This window comes from Corythoichthys intestinalis, chromosome 13 (genome assembly GCF_030265065.1).
Source record: "Corythoichthys intestinalis isolate RoL2023-P3 chromosome 13, ASM3026506v1, whole genome shotgun sequence".
Classification (NCBI taxonomy): Eukaryota; Metazoa; Chordata; class Actinopteri; order Syngnathiformes; family Syngnathidae; genus Corythoichthys; species Corythoichthys intestinalis.
Genome location: NC_080407.1, coordinates 25,153,845 through 25,178,882, shown reverse-complemented (window position 1 = coordinate 25,178,882; position 25,038 = coordinate 25,153,845). Strand labels below are relative to the sequence as shown.

At 41.0% G+C, this 25,038-nt stretch overlaps 1 protein-coding gene and 1 long non-coding RNA gene across 2 annotated transcripts in view; one reads left to right on the top strand and one right to left on the bottom strand.

Annotated features, from left to right (window-relative positions):
• Positions 1-5,108: 5,108 nt before the first annotated feature.
• LOC130928565 (uncharacterized) lies at positions 5,109-7,342 on the bottom strand. Its single transcript, XR_009066700.1, has 6 exons — positions 7,102-7,342; positions 6,553-6,711; positions 6,113-6,236; positions 5,613-5,766; positions 5,400-5,510; positions 5,109-5,269 (listed from the first exon to the last, which is right to left on the bottom strand). It is a non-coding gene; the product is annotated as an uncharacterized LOC130928565 (long non-coding RNA).
• A 264-nt stretch (positions 7,343-7,606) lies between these two features.
• The window catches only part of LOC130928530 (gastrula zinc finger protein XlCGF57.1-like), a 41,410-nt gene continuing 23,978 nt past the window's right edge, over positions 7,607-25,038 (top strand). The window contains exon 1 of the mRNA XM_057855211.1: positions 7,607-8,722. Coding sequence (XP_057711194.1) covers positions 8,623-8,722 — 100 coding nt within the window. The 5' untranslated portion in view covers positions 7,607-8,622. The remainder of the gene's footprint in view (positions 8,723-25,038) is intronic.

Sequence of the window (25,038 nt, the reverse complement as noted above, 5' to 3'; positions counted from 1 at the left end):
CTGCAGTATATAAAAAGACAAAGGAGTTTGGTTACCTTTTCACCAACTTTGAACTGGCCACAATAGAAAATGGCTGTGGCAACAACAGATTCCATTCTGTACACAGATTTCTGTAATTGCATGTTAATGTGAAAACAGAACAAAACAAGAAAAAATGGCTGAATGGGGTTTGACTTACAGTACTTTCCTGCAAAAGTTTGTGCAAGTAAGCATCAATGATCTGTTGAAATGAAACATAAGTTAGTGTCATGAATGATTTTTCAAATTATTCTGTCATTTCAAGTGTGTGAGTGCTCTGACCTCATCAGCCAACCAATTATTTCCATGTAGGCTTCTGAAAGAGCTGTCATGTAACTTATACGGTCCTACAACAGCTTCCACTTGGCCAGAATCTTTTTTAGACCATAGTTGTTGGACTGCAACACAGGACATTCAAAATTAATGTTATGCTTAAAATGTAAAAATGCTTCAGTTTACCGTCATTCACGATAGAAACATGACCAAGAACAGGTCATCATTCATGCAAACATGCAAATGACCAACAGGTCAAAACTCAACACCGATTAACCAGAAAATGTAGTTCATATCGAAATCCTCATATACTTACCTCAAAAGAGGAAAAAAATCGTCTCTATTATTGTTGATGGCAAGCAGACAGGACTGAGAACAGGATATTGCAAGAGCATGCAAAAAAAATAAAATAAAATAAAAAGACCAACAGGTCAAACCAATGACCAACAGGTCGAACCAATGACCAACAGGTCACTATTTTTGAAACATTGGCACCTTGTTCTTCGATACTCATTTTGGTCAGTTCTGGGATGAGATCTCGAGACCTAGTGGGTACCTTAGGAGAAGAAGGGGAAACAACCCTAGGAGGAGACTGGAGTCTTGACTCCTGGTCTAAAATGTAATTTGTTTTACTTGCGGGTTTTCCCACGTACACAATCACAGACTTCATCTCTTGAGTTTTCACTCGTGGTTTTACAGTCTTCTGGAGTAAGACCAGGGCCAGCTTCCTCAACTCCGACCATGTTGCTCCTTTTGTATGGTTTCAGGTGACCAATGTTGTATTTTGTCTTTAATTGTACACCTTTCAGTGATTTTAATATGGCACTCTTCCCAAATAGTGACTGTATTATATAGGGTCCATTGTAGTCCGGCTCCATCCGTCCACCTTTTCTGCTTTTTTTCCCACACATTTAACAACAGAACCTCATCCCCTTCTTTATATTCCACGTTTTTGTACTTTTTAGCAGCTTTATTCCTCAAAGGCTCTGGTCATTTTGTCCTGAGATGACTTCACATTTATTTTCACTTTTTCATGTAGCTCACATTTTACCTGCTCTTGCTCTCCAACAAACGTGTTGTACTCCGATGGTAATATTATTTTAGAGAGCTAGAATGTTTAAATAAAAAAAATAAAAAAAGGCAATAAGCAGAGTATTATGACTAAAATAAATAAATAAAAAACATGACAAGCCCTCAAAGCTTAACGATGGACAGACACTTACTGGCAGTTCGAGAGGCACTTCCGCAGGAAACCTCGCCTCTCTACCATACATCAAGAGGAATGGTGAAAATTTAGTTGTGGTTTGTATTTTGGATCTCAATGAGAAAAGCACTGGATCCAGGTATTCATCCCTGTCATTTTGGTCCTGATTTACATACTTCCTCAGAGCTCTAACAAGAAAAGTTAAAACATTTTAATTCAGAATACTGGACAGTAATGACAAAACAAAACTATAACATGTTTACCGTTTAATGTTGGCATTGGTTCTTTCATCCAACCCATTTGTTTGAGGGTGGTAAGCGGCTGTGACACTCCTTTCAATGCATAGCAGTTCACACATTTTCTTGTTAATCTTAAAAACAAAAATCAACTTAGTAGAGTTACATTTCGGCATCGTACAGTCACATTTACTTTAGAACGAAACTACACAAATTGATCTAAACGATATAACAAGACTCACTTCATTTACAAACTCTCGTCCTTGGTCCGAAAGTATTCTTTTGGGACAGCCATGTCTGTATATCATGGTACAAAGATTTTTTGCCACCTCCTCAGCTGATTTGGTTTTTTGGGGAAAGGCTTCCACCCACTTAGAAAAATAATCAGTGGCTGTCAGTATATACTGATAGCCACTGGATGTTTTGGGCAATGGACCTGTGAGGTCGATTCCCACCAGCTCCCAAACAGCAGATACCTGTTGGTAAGAGCGATATTTCATTACACAATGTCCAAAAAGAGATTTACAAATAAAATCACTCTCCATTACATTAGATGGTTACCTTGATACAATCCAGTGTCTTCACAATGTTGAGCTGTGGTCCCACCTTCTGACACTGGTCACATTCAGATACCTTGGGGTGGGGTGGACGGAATCAAATCAGACATTGACACATGCTCAATTATACCAAAAATACCCATACCCATTGCTCAATGTCCTTGGTAATGCCAGTCCAAAAAAATCTATCACACACGGCAGATCTCGTTTTTAGGACTCCACTGTGTCCACCAGTGTTCTTTGTATGATATTGTTGGAATATTTCCATTGCCTCCTCCCTGGTTTGGATTGCTCTCCGCTTGGGTGTATTTCCAAAATACAGAGAACCATCTTCAAGAATAAGCACACTTAACACTGTCAGATTTTGAGGCGCAAATATTGCAGTACTGTTATCACTACTCTAGGCACATTCAACTCTTACCATGAATGGATAACTTTGAGGAATATTTTCTCAGGGACTGCCGTTGACCTTTGTTCATCTCTGTGGGATAAGTTCCCGCAGAGAGAAAATTGTAAATCTCATCCCACCTTCTCTTCATTTCTAAGAAAGAAAAAGAAAATGTACTCCTCTAAATTTTTAACAATGACTGACAAACCTAGGCTTTTACTAAAATGTTATCGTGAAACAAACATAACACTGGAAGGAGATTGACGGTAGCTTTTGTGCTCAAAGCATTTTCCATCTGTTAGGCATAACCCACGTGCGGCGTACACTAGACTGCACTTCGTTTTCTTTAACAAAACGCATTTTTACATCATCTTACAGCTGACGTAAAACCTGCTGCAACGACGATAATCGAATAGTTTAAATTTAGCTATGCAGTGAAAAATAGTGTAAGCGTGAATACCCAATGTAGGAACACAGAACATGACCCATGGCGACAACTAATAGCTGAATTTAAAATCCGAAAACGGTTAAAAAACAAAGAGAATGCTTAGCTCCTTTTGGGTATTATTATAAGTACATGAAAAAACATATATACAATGAAAACGTAGCTTGAATCCATCGTTAAAATTATTATTTTGCTTACCCGTTGTCTCCGGTATGCAACCACGATGACTGGAAAGCTAGTTCGCGTCCAACGTCCTTCTACGCATGCGCGCGCATGCGCATTAATGAAAGGTATGCTTGTCATTACCCGATCGTGACGGGTGCATCGATTGTGACGGTTGCTACTGCGCACGCCCAGATCGACGCCATTTTCTCCCGAGCGATGACGGGAGATATAGACATATATGTGAGAGACTCAATGATCGAAATACATTTAAAATGTATTTTTTTTAATCGGTAGGGCATCTGAGGTACACCCTGATCCAAGCAATTCATGTGTACACAAAAAGAAAACCTTAAGACTTTATTTAATCATGAATAAATCTTAGGCAAGCCGCGATTGGTTCTGCGCATGCGCGTAGAGCACCGCCCCCACTTGAGTCACGATGCCGCAAGAGTGATTTATGTGGTAGATTCTGACATAAAAAAATATTAATCAACCTAAAGACATCGAAGAATAGTGAATTTTTATGTCTGAATCTCTTGCGTTTATAAGCGTAAAGCCTTTGAAGGAAGTGACGTGATGCAGTCACGTGAGAGACGGTCGCGATCGGGTAGCTATCTGCGCATGCGCGTTAGTTCTTCGTTTTTTTTTTTTTTTTTATTAATCGCGAATTTTAGTGCATACTGCCATCTACTGTATAAAAATGTACATCATCTACAGTTTGCCTCCACCCTTATCTGTGTATCAATATAGTAATAATAATTCTTTAAAAGAATTGAAAAAGTGCTTCCCTTACATACTTAAATGTCTTCCCCTCCCCTCCCCTCACCCCCAGTAACCCCTTCAGAGACCATTCACGCTGGTTAAATTTAAAAGAAAAACTTTAAACCTTACGGACTTTGTTATAACATACGTTTCTCAATGGTATTACAAATAGAAATTGTTATTGTAATAATGTACGAAGGCTTCAGAGTCCTAGATTTATATGGTGAGTATAGTTTAGTCCTTAACAGTAACAATTAAAAAGAGCCTCTATTTTGACTTTTTTATATTTAGTATATATACAAAATTTTGTTAAAGCCCATGCTTTGATTTAATTCTGCAGCTAAATCCAACAATAAAATGTTTTTGTTTTGTATATATTTTGGTATATTCGTAGTTTCATGTAATTTGCTGTGATTATAAAAAACAAAACATTATCACTGTCAAATTTATTGTTGTAATATTTCGACCATTTTATAAGGATTCAAGGATTTTTATTGTCTCATCAGTTCACATTTACATGTTAATGGTGAGAAATTAGAACTCAGGTCCCGTTTTAAAAGCAAATATAAATGCAGAGTGAGTATAAAAGAGCAAAACTGTAAGGTGCATACAAAAATAACAAGCAAGAAAGACAAAAACGCTGGATAGAAGTATAAAAATATGTAACTACTAAAACAATTTAGCAGTTGGCTGACTTGAGCTTGTTAGGGGCTAAGATGTGCGTGAGGTATATAGACATGATCATAGTAGTCCAGTAATATTGGGGGTCTACGGAGCATGGCAAGAGTTCAACAGTCTGACAGCTTTAGGGAAGAACAACAGAAAATTTATGACAACACTGAAAACTATGTGGCAGTCATTCTTTAGTCCAAAATACATAATACAAACCTACAAATGCATAAATATAATTAGAAATACTCTTGAGGATAAACAGTAGAGAAGGTGAATAAACAAAAGCTGTAAGGTGACATTTATTGCTGTATTAAATTTAGGGGGAAAAAAAAAGTTTCATAGGAAAGCATCCAATGATTATGCCGTAGATTGAAGAAAACAAAATGCCTTAAGCTGAAACAGTTTTAATGTGCATGTGTAGAACAAACTCAAACAAAAACATTAAAGTTTAATGCATTGGACAGCAGGAACAACTGCAGTATCCTGTAGGTGTTTCCTCCTCGCAGTAAAACGCCGTTACTTTACCCCTTTTCTCCTCTCCAACAAATCCTATAAAAGAACATAAAAACACTGAGAAATACCGTTTCCAAGCACTGTGGCTTTTCCACCATGTCTATGCTTTGTTGAGATATTAAGTGTCTCTAATGACACCAAGATAAGCTTACACAGTGCAACTCACCTCGTGGGGATTGTTTGAACTGCTCCCCATACCCATGGCAGATCTCAATGGTGTACATGTTGTAATACTCTCTCCTGAATTCTGCACAGAACCTGCTCCATGTCCAGACACCTGTGGGATAAAAAAAAATCACATTTACATATATAGCTTGTAGACAAATGTGACAACAGCACAAAAAAAGTACATGTCATTGCATTTTACTGAAGTACTTACTGTTAAGCCATTTAAAATGTGGCCGTCTTCTGAAGGAGTCTGGAGAACCAAGGTCTCTGATTCTGGACCACACAAGCGCCAATGTGCATATAGCACGGTCACCTTCCCGAAGGACAACTTTTTCATGTATGTTGGCAGTCAATACTTCTGGCAACTGTAATATAGGTGAGCCGACAATGAAAAAGTATCAAATTTATTAAAAAACAAACGTTTAAAATGTAATTGGCTTCTCATGACAATTACTAAACTCCCTGCGCAATACTGCCTCATTGGGCCCTGTCTCTAATTATAATTACTAGTATAGCAGTTATGTCCTCAATTTAGATCAAAGGAAATTATGTCCAGGATTAGGCAGCTGTCAGTGTCATCCTCAACCTTTCAAAGAAGACATAATTTACACATGACATGCAGGTGAACGTTATGACCAGGTAAGCAATCAATTGCAGTGATGACCATTCCCCTTATCAACATTGATTGATTATCTTGTAGTTTTCTTTTACCTGTCTGATTGAAGTTTAGTAAGATATAGAGGGGGTTGCCTTTGGAACCCTGAAGACAGGCTGTAGAGATCCCTGAAGAAGAGGGGACGCTTTCTCTGTCCAGAAGGCAAATCTGTGCCCATGCCTTTAAAAAGAAATGCAAATAAATCCATGCCCAATACCTCCCAATGTTCTTTGACATAAGTGTCACAAAATGAAAAACAGACCACCAAAAAGGCTTTAAAAATGTGACAATATTTGATAATTTTTCAGAAAAAAAAAAAAAAAAAAATTATTTACAATATTTCTACAATTCTGAAAAGGAGGATGGTCTAATATCGTAATGTCTGTTGAGAAGTGAAAACAATCCATTTGTGCTTCAATATAAATCATTACTTTAGATGAAATAAATTTCATGTAACGCTTCTGATTTAACTTAGTTGCTCAATTAAGGCATTTACCCATTCATTGATGTCCTGAATCATTGTTGGCCAATAGAAGCTAGAAATGGCCTCGACGCCGCTCTAGTTCCCAGAGTTATTTTGACACTCCATGAGGATAGTCTGCTTCCCCTTTGACTTGATGACCAGGCGCATATATTTCATTGGGGGGTCTTTTATCTGTTGGACGAAAATTAAAAAAGCAAAGAGATTCTTAAAATTCAGTAGATTAAAATGACCACCACCTGACAGAGATCAATAATAATAAATAAATAAAACTCAGCTCTGGACCTTCTCCCACCTGACATTCACAACAGTTTCACTTATTTTTATTATAACATCTCATATCTTTCTCATTTTCTACTTAAAAAACAAAAATAGAAAAAGTGCCTCTCTTTTTCAATGATTTCAATATCTTTATAAATAGTTTATGGAGCTGCGTTTTTTAAATGGCATAAAAAATAGTTACTTGGCCTATAAAGGATTAAAAAAACGTAGAGGCTCATATATTCATGACCCTCTTTTCAGACCTATAACACAAATTGCCAGTATAACATCAGTTTTACTTACCTTTAACAATGAAATCACGCACCATTCGTCGAATCTTACGGCGCCCACTTGAGTAGTTGGAAGCGTTCCGTCGACCAGGTACCTTGGAAGATGCTAGGTATCCACATTCATCTTCTCGGATCACTCGAAGTATCTATTAAGACATATTCAAGCATTTCATGCTACTCGAAGATAGCGGCGTACACATCGCATAAAAAACCCTCAATGTCCGAGCCTAACGCATAAATCTATATCTCCCGTCATCCCTCGGGAGAAAATGGCGTTGATCTGCGCGTGCGCAGTAGCAAACCGTCACAATCGATGCACCCGTCACGGAATCCTGAGATGTCGGAGCGCGCGCATGCGCATTAATGAAAGGTATGCTCATGTGATGGGAATCCTGAGATGTCGGAACACTGTTAAGATGGAACGTATTTTTCAGAATCAGAATCAGAATAATTTATTGTCATTGTTCCAACACAGAAACAACGAAATTAAAAAAAATAGCAGCTCTCATGGACCAAAAACAAGGAAATAAATAAAATAAAATAACAGTACTTAAAAGACTATACACTCTATGAGGTGGGGGATATATACACGGGCAAGGATGATTATGAAAAAAAAAAAAAAAAAAAAAATTTATATGCATTTCACTGTACATGTGCACATTGATCCAAAACCACATTCAGTGTGAGGCGTTCAGAGCAGCGACGGCTCTCGGATAAAAGCTGTTTTTTAGTCGATTAGTTCTGGCCTTTATTGCCCTGAAACGCCTCCCAGAGGGTAATAGTTGGAACAGGTGGTGGCCAGGGTGTGAGGAGTCTCTGGTGATGCTGTGAGCCCTCCTGAGGCAGCGGGTCTTATAGACTGACTCCAGGGATGGAAGAGGGCAGCCAATCAGTCTCTGGGCGGTGTTGATGACCCTCTGGAGCTGGTTCCGCTCTGCTGCGGTGCAGCTGGAGAACCACAGCGAGATGCTGTAGCTCAGCACCGACTCCACTGAGCAGCGGTAGAAGACCAACAAGAGCTCAGTTTTAATGTTGTTCTTCCTGAGAACCCTCAGGAAGTAGAGTCTCTGTTGGGCCTTCTTCAGGATCGCTGTGGTGTTGACAGTCCAGGCGTCGATCTGGGCGTGCGCAGTAGCAACCGTCACAATCGATGCACCCGTCACGATCGGGTAATGACAATGCTCATGTGATGGGAATCCTGAGATGTCGGAGCGCGCGCATGCGCATTAATGAAAGGTATGCTCATGTGATGGGAATCCTGAGATGTCGGAACACTGTTAAGATGGAACGTATTTTTCCTTTTCTGTGGCTTGTTTTTCCTCGACTTTAATCACTTAACTAACCCGAAGCCTCGACGACGTGTCCAGCAATAGCCACTTTACGGACTCAAACATCAGTTTTCGAGTCAGACCACTCGTTGACGTTTTGCGATCTACTTTAGCCTAGCCTAGCCTAGCCTAGCCTAGCCTAGCTGACCAACATCTAACAAAGCTGCAAGGCACGTTGTCAATCGTTCAGAAATCAAGTCAGGAAAATGTCCACGAGAACGACACCGGCTGCAGTAAAGTTCCAGGAGGAAGTTGGTTGTTCTTCACAAAGGTTCTTCTCAAAGGTTGTTCTTCACAGACAAGAAGGTTGGTTCACGTTCGATGATATGTACATGACGGAAAACCGATCCCTGTGATGAGAACTCTTTTTTCATGTTAAAAGTAGTGCTGTCAAGGCATTCGACTTTTTAATCGCATTTTACATGGTTAACTGCTGGTTAACTTGTGTGTGTGTGTGTGTGGGGGGGGTGCGTGTGTGTGAACACACACCCATATATATATATATATATATATATATATATATATATATATATATATTAGAGGTGTGCATCGACACTGCCCTCACGATTCGATTACGATTCGGAAGGCCACGATTCGATTTGATTCCATTCAGAGGGTCACGATTCGGTTCGATTCGGCAATGCATTGCGATGCATTAAAGCCTGGGATGCATTAAAATTCTAAAGCAAAGCATATTTTTCGTGAATCATGAGCCAACACAAGCGGACAGACATTAAACAACTTTTTATTGGCTCTTGTGTCACTCCTGGTTTAAGTCAAATGAAAATAGTATACTTTCATATATATCTTAAAAAAAAAAAAAATCAGATCACAGCATTTAATTAGTGCTTTGAATGAGATCAGGGCTTTCTCTTTTTTTTTTTTTTTTACACACAGTAGCAGCCTTTCACACAGTGCAACATCTGAACTCCTGTGCAAAATCAGTAATAACAGTCACTGTATTTTAGTCAGAACGACCCATCAATAAAAATATTCAAGTAAATATTAAAGAAAACGACAAAGAAAATATTGTAGTGCAGCAGCATCTTTATCGCAATATCAATCCAGGGATCAGTTCAGTTGCAAACAAAACATCAACTAAATTGCAATGTAGAACAAAAGTAAAATGTAGGCCTAGCCTATCCAGGACACGCTGGAGAGACTATGTCTCTCGGCTGGCCTGGGAACGCCTTGGGATCCCGCCGGAGGAGCTGGTTGAAGTGGCTGGAGAGAGGGAAGTCTGGGCTTCCCTGTTAAAGCTGCTGTCCCCGCGACCCGACCCCGGAACAAGCGGAAGATAATGGATGGATGGATGGATGGATAGCCTATCTTATATCTATAATATTTCTCGCTCCCTCTTTCTCCATTTCAGCCATTGTTATGTTATGTCCTATCTCTCTTCTCTCTCAATTACAACTGCGCTTGTCTGTGACGTTACTCCGGTAAGGAAGCGGATTTGGGTTCCTCGTCCCCCCTGCATAGAGGTTAGATCTTGTGCCCGAACCCGGGTCGGGCTGCCGCGTCGGACTAATAATTTTTTTTTTTTTTTTTTAAATGCGCAGAGGGCTGTGGCGCAGCCCTCTTTTTCTTCTTCTCCTCCCGTTATTTCGTTGTGTGAATGCTTTTATAATTATCATAAAAATATGTAGACTATTTAAATATTGAGTAAACTTGCGTTTTTTTCTTGCCAACTGAGAATTCGTTACGAAAGACACTTTTATTTATGCACACAAAGGCAAATGTGATCCTTTTGAATCTTCTCCTCTGTGTGTCTGTAAAACTGTGGTTTTTTTTTTTTTTTTTTTTTTTTTTTTTTTAATTAAACCTAACCCTAACCCTTATTTCGTTGTGTAAAGGCTTTTATAACTCTTATAAAAATATGTAGACTATTTAAACAGTAAGAAAACTTGAAGAAATGAAAATAAATTGCTGCTGCTGCTGCCTTTTTTTTTCCCGCATCACTCGGCTCAGGCATGCAAATCTATAGTTAATTGATCTGGCCGGTCGGGCTTCAATACCAGCGGGCCGTGTCGGGTTGGGCTGGAATTTTTTAGGCCCGATCTAACCTCTACGGGCTTGCTTTGAATGTGAAGTAGCTCTCTCTGAGAATAACAATGCAAATGGGGAAACCAAATCCATTGCATCACCGGAATTGCGCAGGGAAGATTTTTGAACGTACTTATATGTTTTAAAATGCGCTGAATCGATTCAGCGTGTTGCCTCCATCGAATCGAATCGTCCCTTCCCCGCATCGGGATGCATCGCTGCATCAATTATTGTTGACACCCTTAATATATATATATATTGACCCCCCCCACCCCTTTCCCATGACATCACTTATCGTTGTTAATGGCAAAAAAAAAATAGTCACCCCGGTGTTGTACCGAAATCTGCGGTCCGTCAGATTATGTGACGAAAGAGCTGGATGTTTGCCGACAGCAGCGACGATGAGGAATCGAAGAAGGCCACTTAAGGTAACGGCGTTAAAGGGCAACTGAAGACCTTTCCGGATTTTGGTGTAATTTTATGAATATAAACTTTGGACGAGTTCGTCAAAACAACCATGACATTATCAACACGTAATTGTAAGGACAATTTGCGTTTTTTTAGTTTTTTTGCACTCAGTTAATGGTCCCTTCGCAAACCAGGAAGTGTGACGTAGGCAACAGAAGACTACCCACAGCTAGCATAGCAGCAACAACGATATTTTCAATGATATTTCCACCAAAGGTAACCATTCAGGATCGCTCTTTCGTGACGCTACCGATGGCAAAGGCTCCCAGGAAAGATGAACTACAATTAATCCCTACATGTTTGAACCTGAGGCGTCAGATGACGGCGATTTACTTGACACAGCAGATGGCGTCATGACGCCAATTGACAGCTCGACACTTCACGTACGAGAGAGTGAGTGGTAAGTCCAGCATCGTGATTTTTTTATTAGAATGCGATTACATGGTTGTATGTTTTTCCATGCTCTACACATAGCTAAAACTGGATATTAGGTAATGGGACAGCTCCTACCGATCTAAATATGATAAAGCTAGCCCAAATGTGGCTAAATGAATGATATGTTATTGATATTTCAAAATAAATGACAAAACCATTTTATTTTCCAGGTGTTGCTGTAAACCGTCAAGTAATTACCCTTCCAAGAGTATGCCTGTGTCATCAGGAGATCCCAGACGTGAGAGCCAAACTTGAGGAGGCTGAAGCACTGACAGGGGCATGAATTACATTTAAAAAATAAAATCATAAATTGTTAACAACATTGACACATTTTGTTGACTGTTTAATGTATTCTATTGGTATATAATATATTGTAATTATATTACATTCTGAAAAAAATATTCAATAGGCCACAATAATAAATGATACCAGATTTATGTTGAATCAGCATCAGCTTTCGCTGTCAGATTGTGATGCAACCTATAAGCTAAGTTCTACCAAGCACACAATGGCATACATCAAAGAACATACATTTAATAAGCAACACAAAGTTAGGATAGCAACGGACTAGCGCAACATTGAAAAATGATAATGGCAGTGGGAAATATGTATTTACTCTTTTCTGTAGCATGAAGTGTTCTCTATACAAAGATAATGCATTATCATTCAAATATGAAGGAAACTAGATTTTTCTTTTAAAAAATGTGTACTGTATATATGACTAGTTTATGATTTCATGTCATCAAAATTTGCTACATTTATTTCTCCTAAATCATCGTCATCTGATGTCGCAGACGGAAGAAATTCAGCATCTGGCAGGCCTCATAGGATCTCTTCAGTCGTCATCGCTGGACACCGCATCACTTGGGTCATCATATGACTCGACCCACTCTCTCTTGATTTTGGGAAACTGGGTGGCAACTGACTTGCAAGGCTTTTTTCATCGTGTTGAAGGTTTCCGCCACTTATTTTTTTATGTTTGGCTTCCTGGAGGTAAAAAAAAAAATCACTATATTGGATCAGTCAATATTGGATGAATCCTAATTTTAATTTAATAATAATTTCTTGGTGATCAAATAATAATGCCCCAGTCATAGCAGCATCTATTTGATGCTATTGTTCCCTCTTTGTCATGAAATGGACTTGCGGCGAGGATGGGATATAGCAACGAGCTCTTTATTAGCATCCACTCAGCAACTGCGCACATTCAACACTCGTATTTCCTCATACGTCACATCACAATATGCTTTGCTACGGCAAACTAGATGGAACACTAAACCATTCTCATCACATCTCCCCCCTAACAAAGGTGCAAATAATACTGTAGTAATTTCTTTCAACTGAAATAGTCACTTGCATCAGAAAACATTGTTTGTTTTTTCAATGAACATCAGAAACATCAGACATCCTCGGGGTAGACTACCCTCCGTCTGAAAAGGGATTATTCTGCCCATACATTTTCGGAACCCCCCTTTTTTATTTATTTATTTATTTATTTTTATTTATTTATTTATTTTTTTAACTATAATTCTTATCAAGCATGTAAATACAAACTTTACTGAACCAATTAACTTAAGCATTTAGGTGAAACTGTCACTCAGTCTTGGTACCTGAGAGGCAACCTTACTTCACGACCCCTTGCTGTCTTCCTCACGGGTCTTCTCGGTGAAGTAGGCTCAGGTGTTGGCTGTTGAGCAGGTAGTGGCGACGCCTGGCTCTCCGATGGCTCCGGTGGACTGGCAGGTCCCATCTTTGGAGAACTGTTGACCCGATGTGGCGAACCGATTCTGGCTCCGGGCTGTTGCTGTTCCCTCTCAGTGATGGCTGGTCCTGGAACCACCTGAAGATGTCGTCGGTTGCGTCGTAACACTGCTCCATCCGCTGTCTCGACTTGGTAGGATCTCGGCTCAGCTGTCTTCTCGACAACTTTGGCAGGTGTTTTCCATCCTTTCTCTCCGTCGATCTTGACTCTGACATTTTGACCCGGAAGTAGATCAGGAAGTCGACGTGCACCATGACGTCTGTTGTAAAAATATTGATACCGTTCTTTTGCAGAAGCATCCTTCCGGCGAACGAGGTTGCGGTCGACAGGACGTGGCACCAAAGCCTCTTCCCGCACGGGAAGTGTAGTGCGAATTTGTCGTCCTATCATGAGTTGGGCTGGACTTGCACCGGTCGCGGAAATCGGAGTTGCCCGGAAGCACATTAGGGCAAGGCAAGGATCGGGTTGCTTTAATATTCGCTTTGCTGTTTGAACCGCCCTTTCCGCTGCCCCGTTTGCCTGTGGGTAATGAGGACTGGAAGTCACATGGGAAAACCCATACTGCTGCTTGAAGTCCTGAAACTCCGCTGATGTGAATTGCGTTGCATTGTCGCTGACCAGTTCTAATGGAATGCCCCATCTCACAAACATGTTCTTCATTTTGCCAATGACTTGCTTACTTGTTGTTGAAATGAGAGGAGCAATTTCAATGTCTCTGGAATAATAATCCACAACGACAAGAAAGTTCTTTCCATCCAGCTCAAACAAGTCCGCCGCAATTCTCTGCCATGGACCTGCTGGCAGGGAAGTTGTCTTAAGTGGCTCTCGTTTCTGTGTCGGCTTGTGCTCAATACAGAAGTTGCATGAAGTCACTTTCTTTGTAATTTGTGTTCCTATCCCAGGCCACCAGACCGTTGTTCTAGCCCGTTCCCGACACTTGGTCAACCCTTGGTGTCCTTCGTGGAGTTGGTCTAGAATACCAGATCTGAGCTCTGTGGGAATCACAATTCGGTCTTGGTACATCACAAGTCCATCAATTTCTGAAAGATGGGCTCTCGCTGTATGGAATGCCCACAACGGTGAAGATGCTACCATTTTATTTGGCCATCCATTCCTAATGTGCGAGATTACATTTTGCAGTTCAACATCATTTAGTGTAGCTCTACTGATTTCTTCCATTTTAGCTGATTTGATCGGCTTACTTTTCAGAATTGCATTCACGTAGACCTTAACGTCTTGGTCCATGTCCGACTCGTCTTTTCCCGTTAATGGGTGTCTCGACAGCGCATCCGCCACTGCCAGTTGCTTGCCCGGGACATGTTCGGCTGTAACATCAAATCTCCTGAGGCGCATTAACAGTCTTTGGCATCTCAGGGGCGCTTTATCGAGGTCATAGGTATTTATCAGCGGCACTAATGGCTTATGGTCTGTTTGTAGGCGGACGGAACCCATGCCCTGAATGTACCTAGCGAAGCGTTCACACGCCCAAACGGACGCCAAACACTCCTTCTCGATTTGCGCATATCTTTTCTCTGCCTCATTTAGTGTGCGCGAACAAAAGGCAACTGGTCGCAACTCACCTTCATGGTCTTGTAGTAGTGCCGCTCCCAGCCCATAGCTGCTCGCGTCCACACTGACCACAGTCTGTCGGCTGGCATCGTAGAAACACAATGCCGGTGCTTTTGCTAGCATTACCTTTGCCTTGTCAAACGCACATTGTTGGGGTTCTGGCCAAACCCACGCGCTCTCCTTTTTGAGCAGGCTGGTGATTGGGTGCAATGTTGTAGACAATCCAGGCAGAAACTTGCCAACATAATTGATTAGGCCCAGTACTTGTCGGAGTTGTTCCACGTTTGTTGGACTAGGCATTTTGATAATGGCCTCGACCTTCTCGTTGTCTGGTTTTACGCCATCAGCGCTTATGATGTGCCCGAAGAACTGTAGCTCAGTCTTTCCAAAGTGGCACTTTGCTCGGTTGAGCCTGAGGCCTGAAGCTCTTATGGCTTGTAGTACCGCATCCAAGCGTCGGTCGTGTTCCTCCTCGGTCTTCCCGAAGATGAGGATGTCGTCCATGACGACGACCACTCCATCGTGACCCATCAGCAAAGTACTCATTAGTCTCTGAAAAATTTCAGGTGCCGACGTTATTCCAAATGGCAGTTGCTTGAAACAGAACCTTCCCATTGGGGTAATAAATGTTGTCAATTTCCAACAGCTTGGGTCCAGTGGAATTTGCCAGAAGCCACTAGACGCGTCGAGAGTTGAAAAGAATTTGGCTCCTGAAAGCTTTGGCGTTATGTCGTCCAATGTGGGTAGCATGTATCGCTCCTGTTTTACGCACTTGTTCAGGCGTTTTAAATCCACACACACCCTGACTTCATCTTTGTTTCGTTTGGGCGCCGGAACCATTGGCGCGCACCAGTCTGTCGGTTCCGTGACCTCAGCGATTATGCCAAGGTTCAACATTCGCTTTATCTCCTTCTCCACCCTTGGTAGCAGAGGGAAGGGAACCCGTCGTGGCGTGTTGACACTATAGGGCACCGCATCACTGGCGAGCTCAATTTTGACAGGCTCACAGTCCAGTAGACCTATTTCTCCAAATAAGTCATCTTTCAGTCCCTTGTTTATTTCATTGAGTCTTGTAACCAGCCCCATTCGTTTTGCCACTGTTTTGCCTAATAAATTGCTTGCGAATGGCCCCTTGATGACAGTAATCCAATACTTGTATTTCTGCATTTTGTACACAGTCGTGGCCATAAATTTCCCCACACATGTGACTTTGCCCCCTGGGCTATACACTGTCGGCCCAGAACGGATCAGCTTTGGTTTGTTTTGTAACTTGCTGTATGTTCTTTCAGCTATGACAGTGGTGTCAGCCCCAGTATCAATTCTAAAATCAACTGGGCTGCCATTAATAAGTAGCTCCACATCCCAGTCAGTATCTGAGATTAGCTCTTCTATCACTGTAGGGGTTTCTTCCACTACTTCCCCCAAAAATAGTCCACCAATGAAAAATGAATCATTATCAATATCTTGTTCATTCTCCATTCTGACTTCTTTTATAACCTTGCTTCGACACACAACTGCAAAATGTCCGATTTTATTACATTTATTGCATTTCTTGTTGCTGGCTGGACATGACTCACTTTTTCCATGGCTGCGGTTGCATCTTGGGCAGTTACGTTTTTCCTGGTTGTGACCATATGACTGCTGAGGCTTGCTGTGACTGCGTGCATCATTATGGTTTCTCTTTGCTCCGCTATATTGTTTACGTCTCACCTCATTAAGTCCACTTCCATCGCGCTCGGCACTCTGCTGCTTTATTTGCTCATTTTGATGTGCAACGTGTACGGCCCGTTCCAACGTTAAATCCGGTTCAAGTTGGAGTTTTTGCGACACTTCCATGTCCCTTATTCCGATGACGATCCTGTCCCGAATCTGCTCGTCCCGCGTATTTCCAAACTCACAGTGCTGTGCAAGCTCGTACAGGCTCCGCACAAAAGCCTCCACCGTCTCACCCGCCGTCTGTGTTCTTCTATGAAAACACGCGCGGTCGTGAATGACGTTTCGCTTTGGGATGAAGTGTTCGTCGAACTTCTCCACAACGGTCTTGTAGTCAAATTCGGGGTGCGGCATTTCTTCTGTGGCGACAGGAAACACGAACGATGCATATATAGGCTCTGCGTCTCTTCCCATAGCGTAAAGAAGTGAATTGACTTACACTTCACCGCTCTCCCGGTCGAGCTTCGACGCAACACGGAAGCGGGAAAATCGCTGCCTCCATAGTGGCCACTCCGCCGGCTCGGCGAAATCGAAAGACTCCGGGGGACCAAACTTTGCCATCTTGCCGTGACAGTCGCCGTGTATATTTCTTAATTGTGAAGCGATCCCACTTCTGACACCATGTCATGAAATGGACTTGCGGCGAGGATGGGATATAGCAACGAGCTCTTTATTAGCATCCACTCAGCAACTGCGCACATTCAACACTCGTATTTCCTCATACGTCACATCACAATATGCTTTGCTACGGCAAACTAGATGGAACACTAAACCATTCTCATCACACTCTTCAAATAGGCAGAACTTGATGTTGAAGTATAAAAAACGAGCCAAGGACCTATTTGGTGCTGGGGACATTTGAATTTACATAAAAATCACATGAGTAGACGACATGCCAGCCAACCTATCTACTTATGACAGGCCAACAGCAAAAAAAAAAAGAAAATGTCGCACTTCAACAAACATGCAGTAGGAGTCCCCCTTCGTTTATCAAAAAAAAGCCATTAATGTTCTACTTACGTCTCTGTAAAACCAAGGTTGCATTGTTGTAGGTTTTTAAAGCTGTCGTGGCTGAAATGATGAAAACAATGAGCCGATTTGGGACCTGTATGCATGCTAACAAAAACGGTCCAAACCTTTGCAGGAGAAGTTTTTTGGGGACCACTCCTAGAGTCTCGAATCTTCCTGTGAGTAATTCATCGCTACACATCGAGATGCCATGACGAATCCCGCGAGTAAAACCCAGAAAATGTTTGCAATATATGGCGAGGATAGCGTGGTGCTATATTTCCGTGTTCAGAGTGGTGGCGAGGCTTCCTGGAAGTTACGTCATGAGGTAGGAGTCGGCAGGACGGCGCGTCCCTCATTGCGATAACTCAAAAACTACGCGGTCAATTATTTATTTATTTATTTTTTTTATGTGACTTTTTGAGAGAGCGAATGATGATTTAATACGATTCAACTGAGTAAAACACTTAAGAGCGAAATCTGAAAAGCTCTTCAGTTGCCCTTTAACTACCATTTGCTAAGTAAATGAGGCTATACGCTCGCTACAAGTTGCTGAGGGTTATTTTCCCTTTCACGGAATAAAAGTCATGATATTTAATCATGACGTTGTCATCAAGAAAATGTCTGGTTCAAAAAAAAAATCACATATATTATGAATTTTTGACCTTTCGAAAATTTGTGCTTGAATAGATTAGTTACTTTTGATTTTGTGAACTAGTGAGCTGCAATAAATTGCTATTCTTCTTATTCTTCCTGACGAGGTGATTGTATAAATATCCCATTCAATGAATTATATTTTTTGTATGACTTTTGACATTGTAAAACTGTGTGCACTAATAAATTACATTACCGCATGATATTTTTGAGATGATGAAATTATCCGCACTTATAAATTACTTTGATTCTATGAATTTATGACTCTTCCTTACACACTCACGCATACACAATATTTAATGTATAAGGACAATGATATAAATGTAAATGCGGTAGTTAGTGTGTGATTTGGCTGTATTTTCCTTATGCTATTTCTCAGCCCATCGAAGGCAATTCCTTTCTTATTTGACATCCTCTTACCGTCATTTGAACGCATATTTCCTCAAATAGACCTCCAGATACTATATTCTGATTTTCACGTTTTCTCATAGGTGCAGATGTGGCTGTAGAAATGGTGATACTTCTCTCTTGTGTCTAAGAACAATCAAGTCACTCTTAAAGCTCTTTGCTGATCTTCTGACACCATCCTTACTCCCCCTTACTATATCTCCTCTCAACTGGACCCCCAGAGTCTGTACATTTCATCATCACATATTCCGATAGGTGCAGATGTGGCTGTCAGAAATTCTGATCGTCCCCAGCAATAGGTGGCGCTGTAACATTGACCCTTGCGAAAGCAGATTAAACTAATTTTCAGGGGGTCTAATTGAGAGATGTAGTATGTGGTGGGGTCAGAAAATCAGCAAAGAGCCTTGGGCAAGAACGTAAGGAAAATACAGCGAGCTCAATCACTGACCACGGCATATACATTTATATATTGCTCTTATACATTTAAAATTGTGAGTGCATGTGTGTGTAAGGAAGAGTCATAAGTTAAAAGAATAAAGTCATTTATAAGAGAATTCCATAATATCACAACTACAATACAGTACCTAATTTAGAAAAGAGCACATTTTCACAACGTCAATATTAAATGTAATTCATTTAATGGGATATTTACACAGTAACCTCTTCATAAAGAATAATAGCAATTTATTACAGCGAACTATTGCACAATGTCAAAAATTCACATGAAACATGCAATTTTTTAAAAAGCAGACATTATCTTAATAACGAAGTCATGATCCTATGTCATGACGTTTATACCGTGAAAGGGAAAATAAGCCTCGGCAATTTGTCGCGAGCCTCGTTTACGTAGCAAATGACAGTTCACGGCGTTAGCGTAAGTGGTCTTCTTCGATTCCTCTTCGTCGTTGCTGTCGGCCTTGCTGTTGGAAACATCGCCCTCCTTCGTCACAGTTTCTGACAGATTGCAGATTTCGGTACAACACCGGCAAAGTGTGGCAGAAAATGACGGTAAATATAAAATAAACACGAAGGGGCTGAAAACGACATTAAGTGCAGGTTTTTTTTTTTAACAGCGGCCTTTACTAAATTTTGACTTGGTCGCAGGCATGATGCCACGAGGTATCTTGCTCTCAGTGCATTCAATTTTGTTGCCTCGTTTGCTAGCTTTTAGCCACATACAATGCAGAATGGACTCTGTTGTAGGCTCCTCTTCTGGCTCTTTCCCCATAAAAAAAAGCTGTCGAAAGACGTCGTCGCCCGCAGCACACAGTCAAGAGCAGCTAACATTATTATTTACATTGCAGGGTTTCCCCTAAGATTTTTTGAAGCTGTGGTGGTAGTGGTGGGCTGCATCGGAGGCGGACAGCCCCACCAGGTCGTGCCGCGGCAAAATTGTTTAATTTCATACAAATTAGAATTTCTTTATTAGCAACAATAATTTTTTTCCAATAAGAATCATAAAAAATGTCTAATTAATTGTACAGGAATAAAAGTCGAAAGCATCTTTTAGTTTGGAATCGGTTTTACGAATAAGGAAATCTCTAATATTTTGCCTCATCTAAATCAAATTATTATCAAGACGGATTTATACTCATGCTTCGTCATAGCTAAGGTACATGTATGCAAAGTGAGTAGCGGCTTACAGCTACATTACCCTTACATAATAACACGACTTTTTTTGTGGTAGCAATAGTACGACTTCAATCTAGTCGTTCTTTTTTTTTTTTTTTTTTTGTAATTTATTTGTCCCTAATACTGTCGTACTATATCACCACAACAATAATAGTCCTTCTGTTAACTCATTTGCTCCCAAAAACGTATAAATACGTTCTATTTTTAAATGCTTCATTGTCCCAAAAACGTATTTATACATCTTTTTTGCGTTTTTAAAAATTTTTTTTTACAAGATGCAGCCATAGCTTCCGCTCTTTCTGAGAAACAAAAAACAAAGCTCCAAACCCATTTTAACGCAATAAAACTGGCCACTGGAGGGCAGTAGCGCATTTTGTAAGACCCGCAACCCGATTCAACAGCAATTAAAGGCCGGGCAGCACGGTCAGAGCGCTGGTGGCATGATGCCAGGTGGCGGACGACCGAACAAAAGAACCGAAAGGACGCCTGGAATGCCAGGCGCTGGGCGACCGGGCAACACGACAGGGACCACCGTGCAGCGGGCTCGCCAAGCAGACCCCGCAGAGACTCAAAAAGAAACCATCTTTGTGGGACAGACAAAGATGAGGGAAAAGTTTACACGGCTGACGCGGCGACAACGGCGTCATCTCGGCACCACCAGCTTCATCTCTCAGTAGTAATGTGTAAATAAATTGTTGCTTTGCAATCAAAAGCTCTATTTTTCTTGTTCTTTATGATATGTTGTAAAAGGAAAACATTATTCAGATGTTGAGGATGTAACTAATGCAAAAAATAGCTGTGTTAAAGTCAAAGTTATGTTTGAAATGTATGCGTTTACAAAAAGCTAATTTTCTCAGTTTTTTCATCAGAAATTGGAAAATTGCTCAAACTAAGCTATTTTCTAATGCTGATTTCTAAAGAATGGAAAAAGATATGAACTTACTTTTTTCTGCTGAAAGAAGAGAGTAATCTTTCTGTTGGTGGGTTCCATGTTTATATCGCAATAGAACAGAATTTTCTGTGGGCCTTGAAAAATCAGTCAAAATTCAGTAAAACGGTTGGGAGCGAAGGGCCTTGCTCTGGTGAAAATGGCTGAGAGTGAATGAGTTAATGGACCCTCGTACATTGACAACTTTTATCTTCCCAAAATACTCATCTAAAACTACAACCAGTGACGTCGGCAATGAACAAATGCTTTGCTAGCACGCGACGATTCGGGTTAAAGACACGCCATAAACTGAGCAGGAAAAGGGTATTTGTGAAAGAATATACTTTATTCATGCTTAAAACACAACCATTATACATTGTATTTTGTATGCTTTTGTTATGCTTGCATGAGAACATTGTAGCATAGAGATATTATCCTGTTTGAGTGTGCCTTCCCATAGACTGTATCACAATATGCCCAAATATGGACTGTTATGTTCCCGTTTTTCAATATGCCCTGAATGAATACAAGGGAGGACTGTTTTCTTATCGTTGTTCCAGCCGGGACCGGTGCTCAAGGTCTCAGCTCAAAGATGTATTTGTATGGAAAAATACCCAGGTTCGTGAGATGATGAGTTTCGTTTCTCAGTAAGTTTCGTTTCACGGTGGGCTTCAACAGTATAAATGTCCAGCCTCTATTGAACTTCTTCGTACTTCTGGATTGATCTCAGCTCCTGGCTGAGTCACATCATTTTGTACCGGTGATTTATCATGTTTGTTAAGTTTAATTTGTTAGTGGTTTATGGTTATTGTTTGTATTCACTGTTGGCATTTGGTTTTGCAGCGCATAATTGTGACGTAAGAAAATGCGCCCGTGAGTGTGTTTTGGCGGTTGCTGCCGAAAAGGTACTTCTGGCTGTTGAGAGCAATTAATAAAGGTATAAAACTGCAACGTGCGTTTTATTGGACATTAACATGGTAGCAGAGGATGGCTGCCACTAACAACTACAGATTACCCCCGGGATTTGAAGAAGGAAAGTCCTACGAGAAATGGAAAAATGAGTTGGAAATATGGACGCGGGTGACGGACTTGGAAAAAAAGAAACAAGGGCTAGCGGTGACTTTATCGCTAAAAGGCAGAGCAAGAGACGTGGCTCTGGAAATACCAGCCGATGATTTGGATAAAGAAGATGGTTTGAACACGCTGATCTCCGAACTCGACAAAGTCTTTTTGAGAGAGGAAAAAGACCGAGCCTACGAGGCGTACTCCGAGTTCGACAAGATAACGCGGAAGGATGACGTCGCTATGGCGGACTATATTGCGGACTTTGAACAGAAATACAACAAGATTCGTAAGTTTAATATGATTCTTCCCAACGCAGTTTTGGCGTTTAAACTTTTGGATACTGCCGGACTTGACGTGAAAGACAAGCAGCTGGCTTTAACTGCGTGCAGGACGCACACGTTTGCCGACATGAAATCGGCACTCAAACGGGTATTTGGCGACAACAGCGAGTCCAAAGAAGGACCGATCAATGTGAGTAAAGACGCCGTTTACTACGCGGATACCCGGAAAAGTGATCAGTCACGTGTCCAAAACAGCCGTGCTCGAGGACCAATTGCAGGCACTAATCCGCTTGATAAATATGGAAGACGAACTCAGTGTGGAATTTGTCAGAGCACATATCACTGGGTGAAGGATTGTCCGCACAAGAAGGAAAATGTAAAGATGACAAGTGAACATCAGATAACAAATGAACATCAATACCGTGAACAACCAGAAGAGTGCAACATTACATTGTATTCCAAGCAATGTGATGATGGAATTTTCATGGTAGAAGCTCTAGGATCAGCAGTAATTGACACTGCATGCACAAGGACAGTTTGTGGGGAAAAATGGCTGGACAACTATTTGGATGGATTAAGTGCAAGTGAAAAGCAGAAAGTGACAAGCATCGAGAGCAACAAGCCTTTCAAGTTTGGAGATGGAAAAATTGTAAATGCTACAAAAAAGGTTAAGTTGCCTGCTAAAGTGGGGTCAACAAAATGCTTTATTGAAACGGAAGTTGTTCCAGCAGACATCCCTTTACTACTTAGTAAAGCTTCACTGAAAAAAGCAGGGGCTGTGCTAAATTTACAGGAGGATACAGCCACCATGTTGAACCAACAGTTAGCTCTTGAAGTGACATCGTCAGGACACTACTGTATAAATATATCAAGTAAAGAATCTCCAAGTAATGCATATGAGAACACAGTACTTGCGATCACAGAATATATGAACGAAGAACAAAAGCACAAAGTTTTCCTGAAATTGCACAAGCAGTTCGGACATGCTTCAGTTGATAAACTCAAAACATTGCTCATAAATGCTGGAAATGCTGATGTTGAGAACATTTCTATTCTAGAAAAGATTGTAGGCAAATGTGAAATATGTCTGAAACACGGCAAATCGAAGCCTAAACCTGCTGTAGGTCTGCCAATGGCTTCTCGCTACAACGAGACTGTAGCAGTGGATTTACATGAGCTAAAACACAGTGTGTGGTATATGCACATTATTGATCATTTTACTCGTTTCAGTGCTGGATGCATCGTCACCTCCAAGAAGCCAAATCTAATTGTAAAAAAATTCATTCATTCCTGGATTAGTATTCACGGTCCACCAGAACGACTTTTCAGTGACAACGGAGGAGAATTCAATAATGATGAAATAAGAGACATGGCAGAGAACTTTAATATTGAAATAAAGACTACTGCTGGATACAGCCCATGGAGTAATGGTTTGCTTGAACGCCATAATCAAACACTCACAGAAATACTGCTGAAAGTTAAAGTGGACAACAAGTGTGACTGGGAAACAGCCCTGGACTGGGCACTTATGGCAAAAAATACAATGCACAATGTTCACGGCTTCAGTCCATATCAACTAGTTTTTGGACACAATCCTAATCTTCCTTCTGTTTTGATTGATAAACCACCTGCCCTGGAAGGCACGACCATCAGCGGATGGGTTGGACAACATTTAACTGCCTTACACACAGCAAGGAAAGCATTTTCCGAGGCAGAGTGTTCAGAAAGAATAAGGAGAGCTCTCAGAAAGCAAATACGTCCAAATGATGAGAAATATGACACTGGGGACAAAGTGTTCTACAAAAGGGCAGACTGTGTTGAATGGAAAGGCCCTGGCATTGTAATAGGACAAGATGGAGTAGTTGTATTCGTACGTCATGGTGGGACGTACGTCAGAGTTCACCAATCGAGATTAAGGAAGGCTGATGGTGATCCCAGGGAAGGACCAAGTTCGGTTGAGCCACAGCAGAGTGAAAAAAACACAGTTGTAAATGCTGACATACAAATGGACAATGATGTTGAGTTTGAAAGGAATACCCATCATCATGATCCACAGCTAAGGGATGAAACAACTGGAGACTCCGTGAAGTTAAAAAAGGGACAAGTGATCAAATATCTGAACAAAGACACAGGTGTTTCTCACACGGCTAAAGTGATTGGACGAGCCGGAAAAGCCACTGGACAGTACAAGAACTGGTACAACCTACAATACTCAGAACCGGAACTTGTAGCTGGTGTTACAAAATCAGCTGATCTAAGTCAAGTAGATGATCTTCAGTTTGAGCCTCTGAACAGTGATGAGGTATGTTCCGACATGCATGACAATGACGTGTTGGTCACAGAAGATGTTTCATTTCAGAAGGCAAAACAGGATGAAATTAGTAACTGGAAAAACAATGGTGTGTTTGAGGAGGTGGAAGATGTTGGTCAAAAACTGGTGTCCACCAGGTGGGTGTGCACACTGAAGGAAACAACAGAAGGTATTGTACCCAAAGCACGTCTAGTAGCTAGGGGATTCGAAGAGTATAACAATACAGATCTTCCGAAAGACTCCCCTACATGCTCATCAGAATCACTAAAATTGATCGTGGCAGTGATTTGCCAAAGACAGTGGATGCTGCACTCCATGGACATAAAGTCAGCGTTTCTTCAG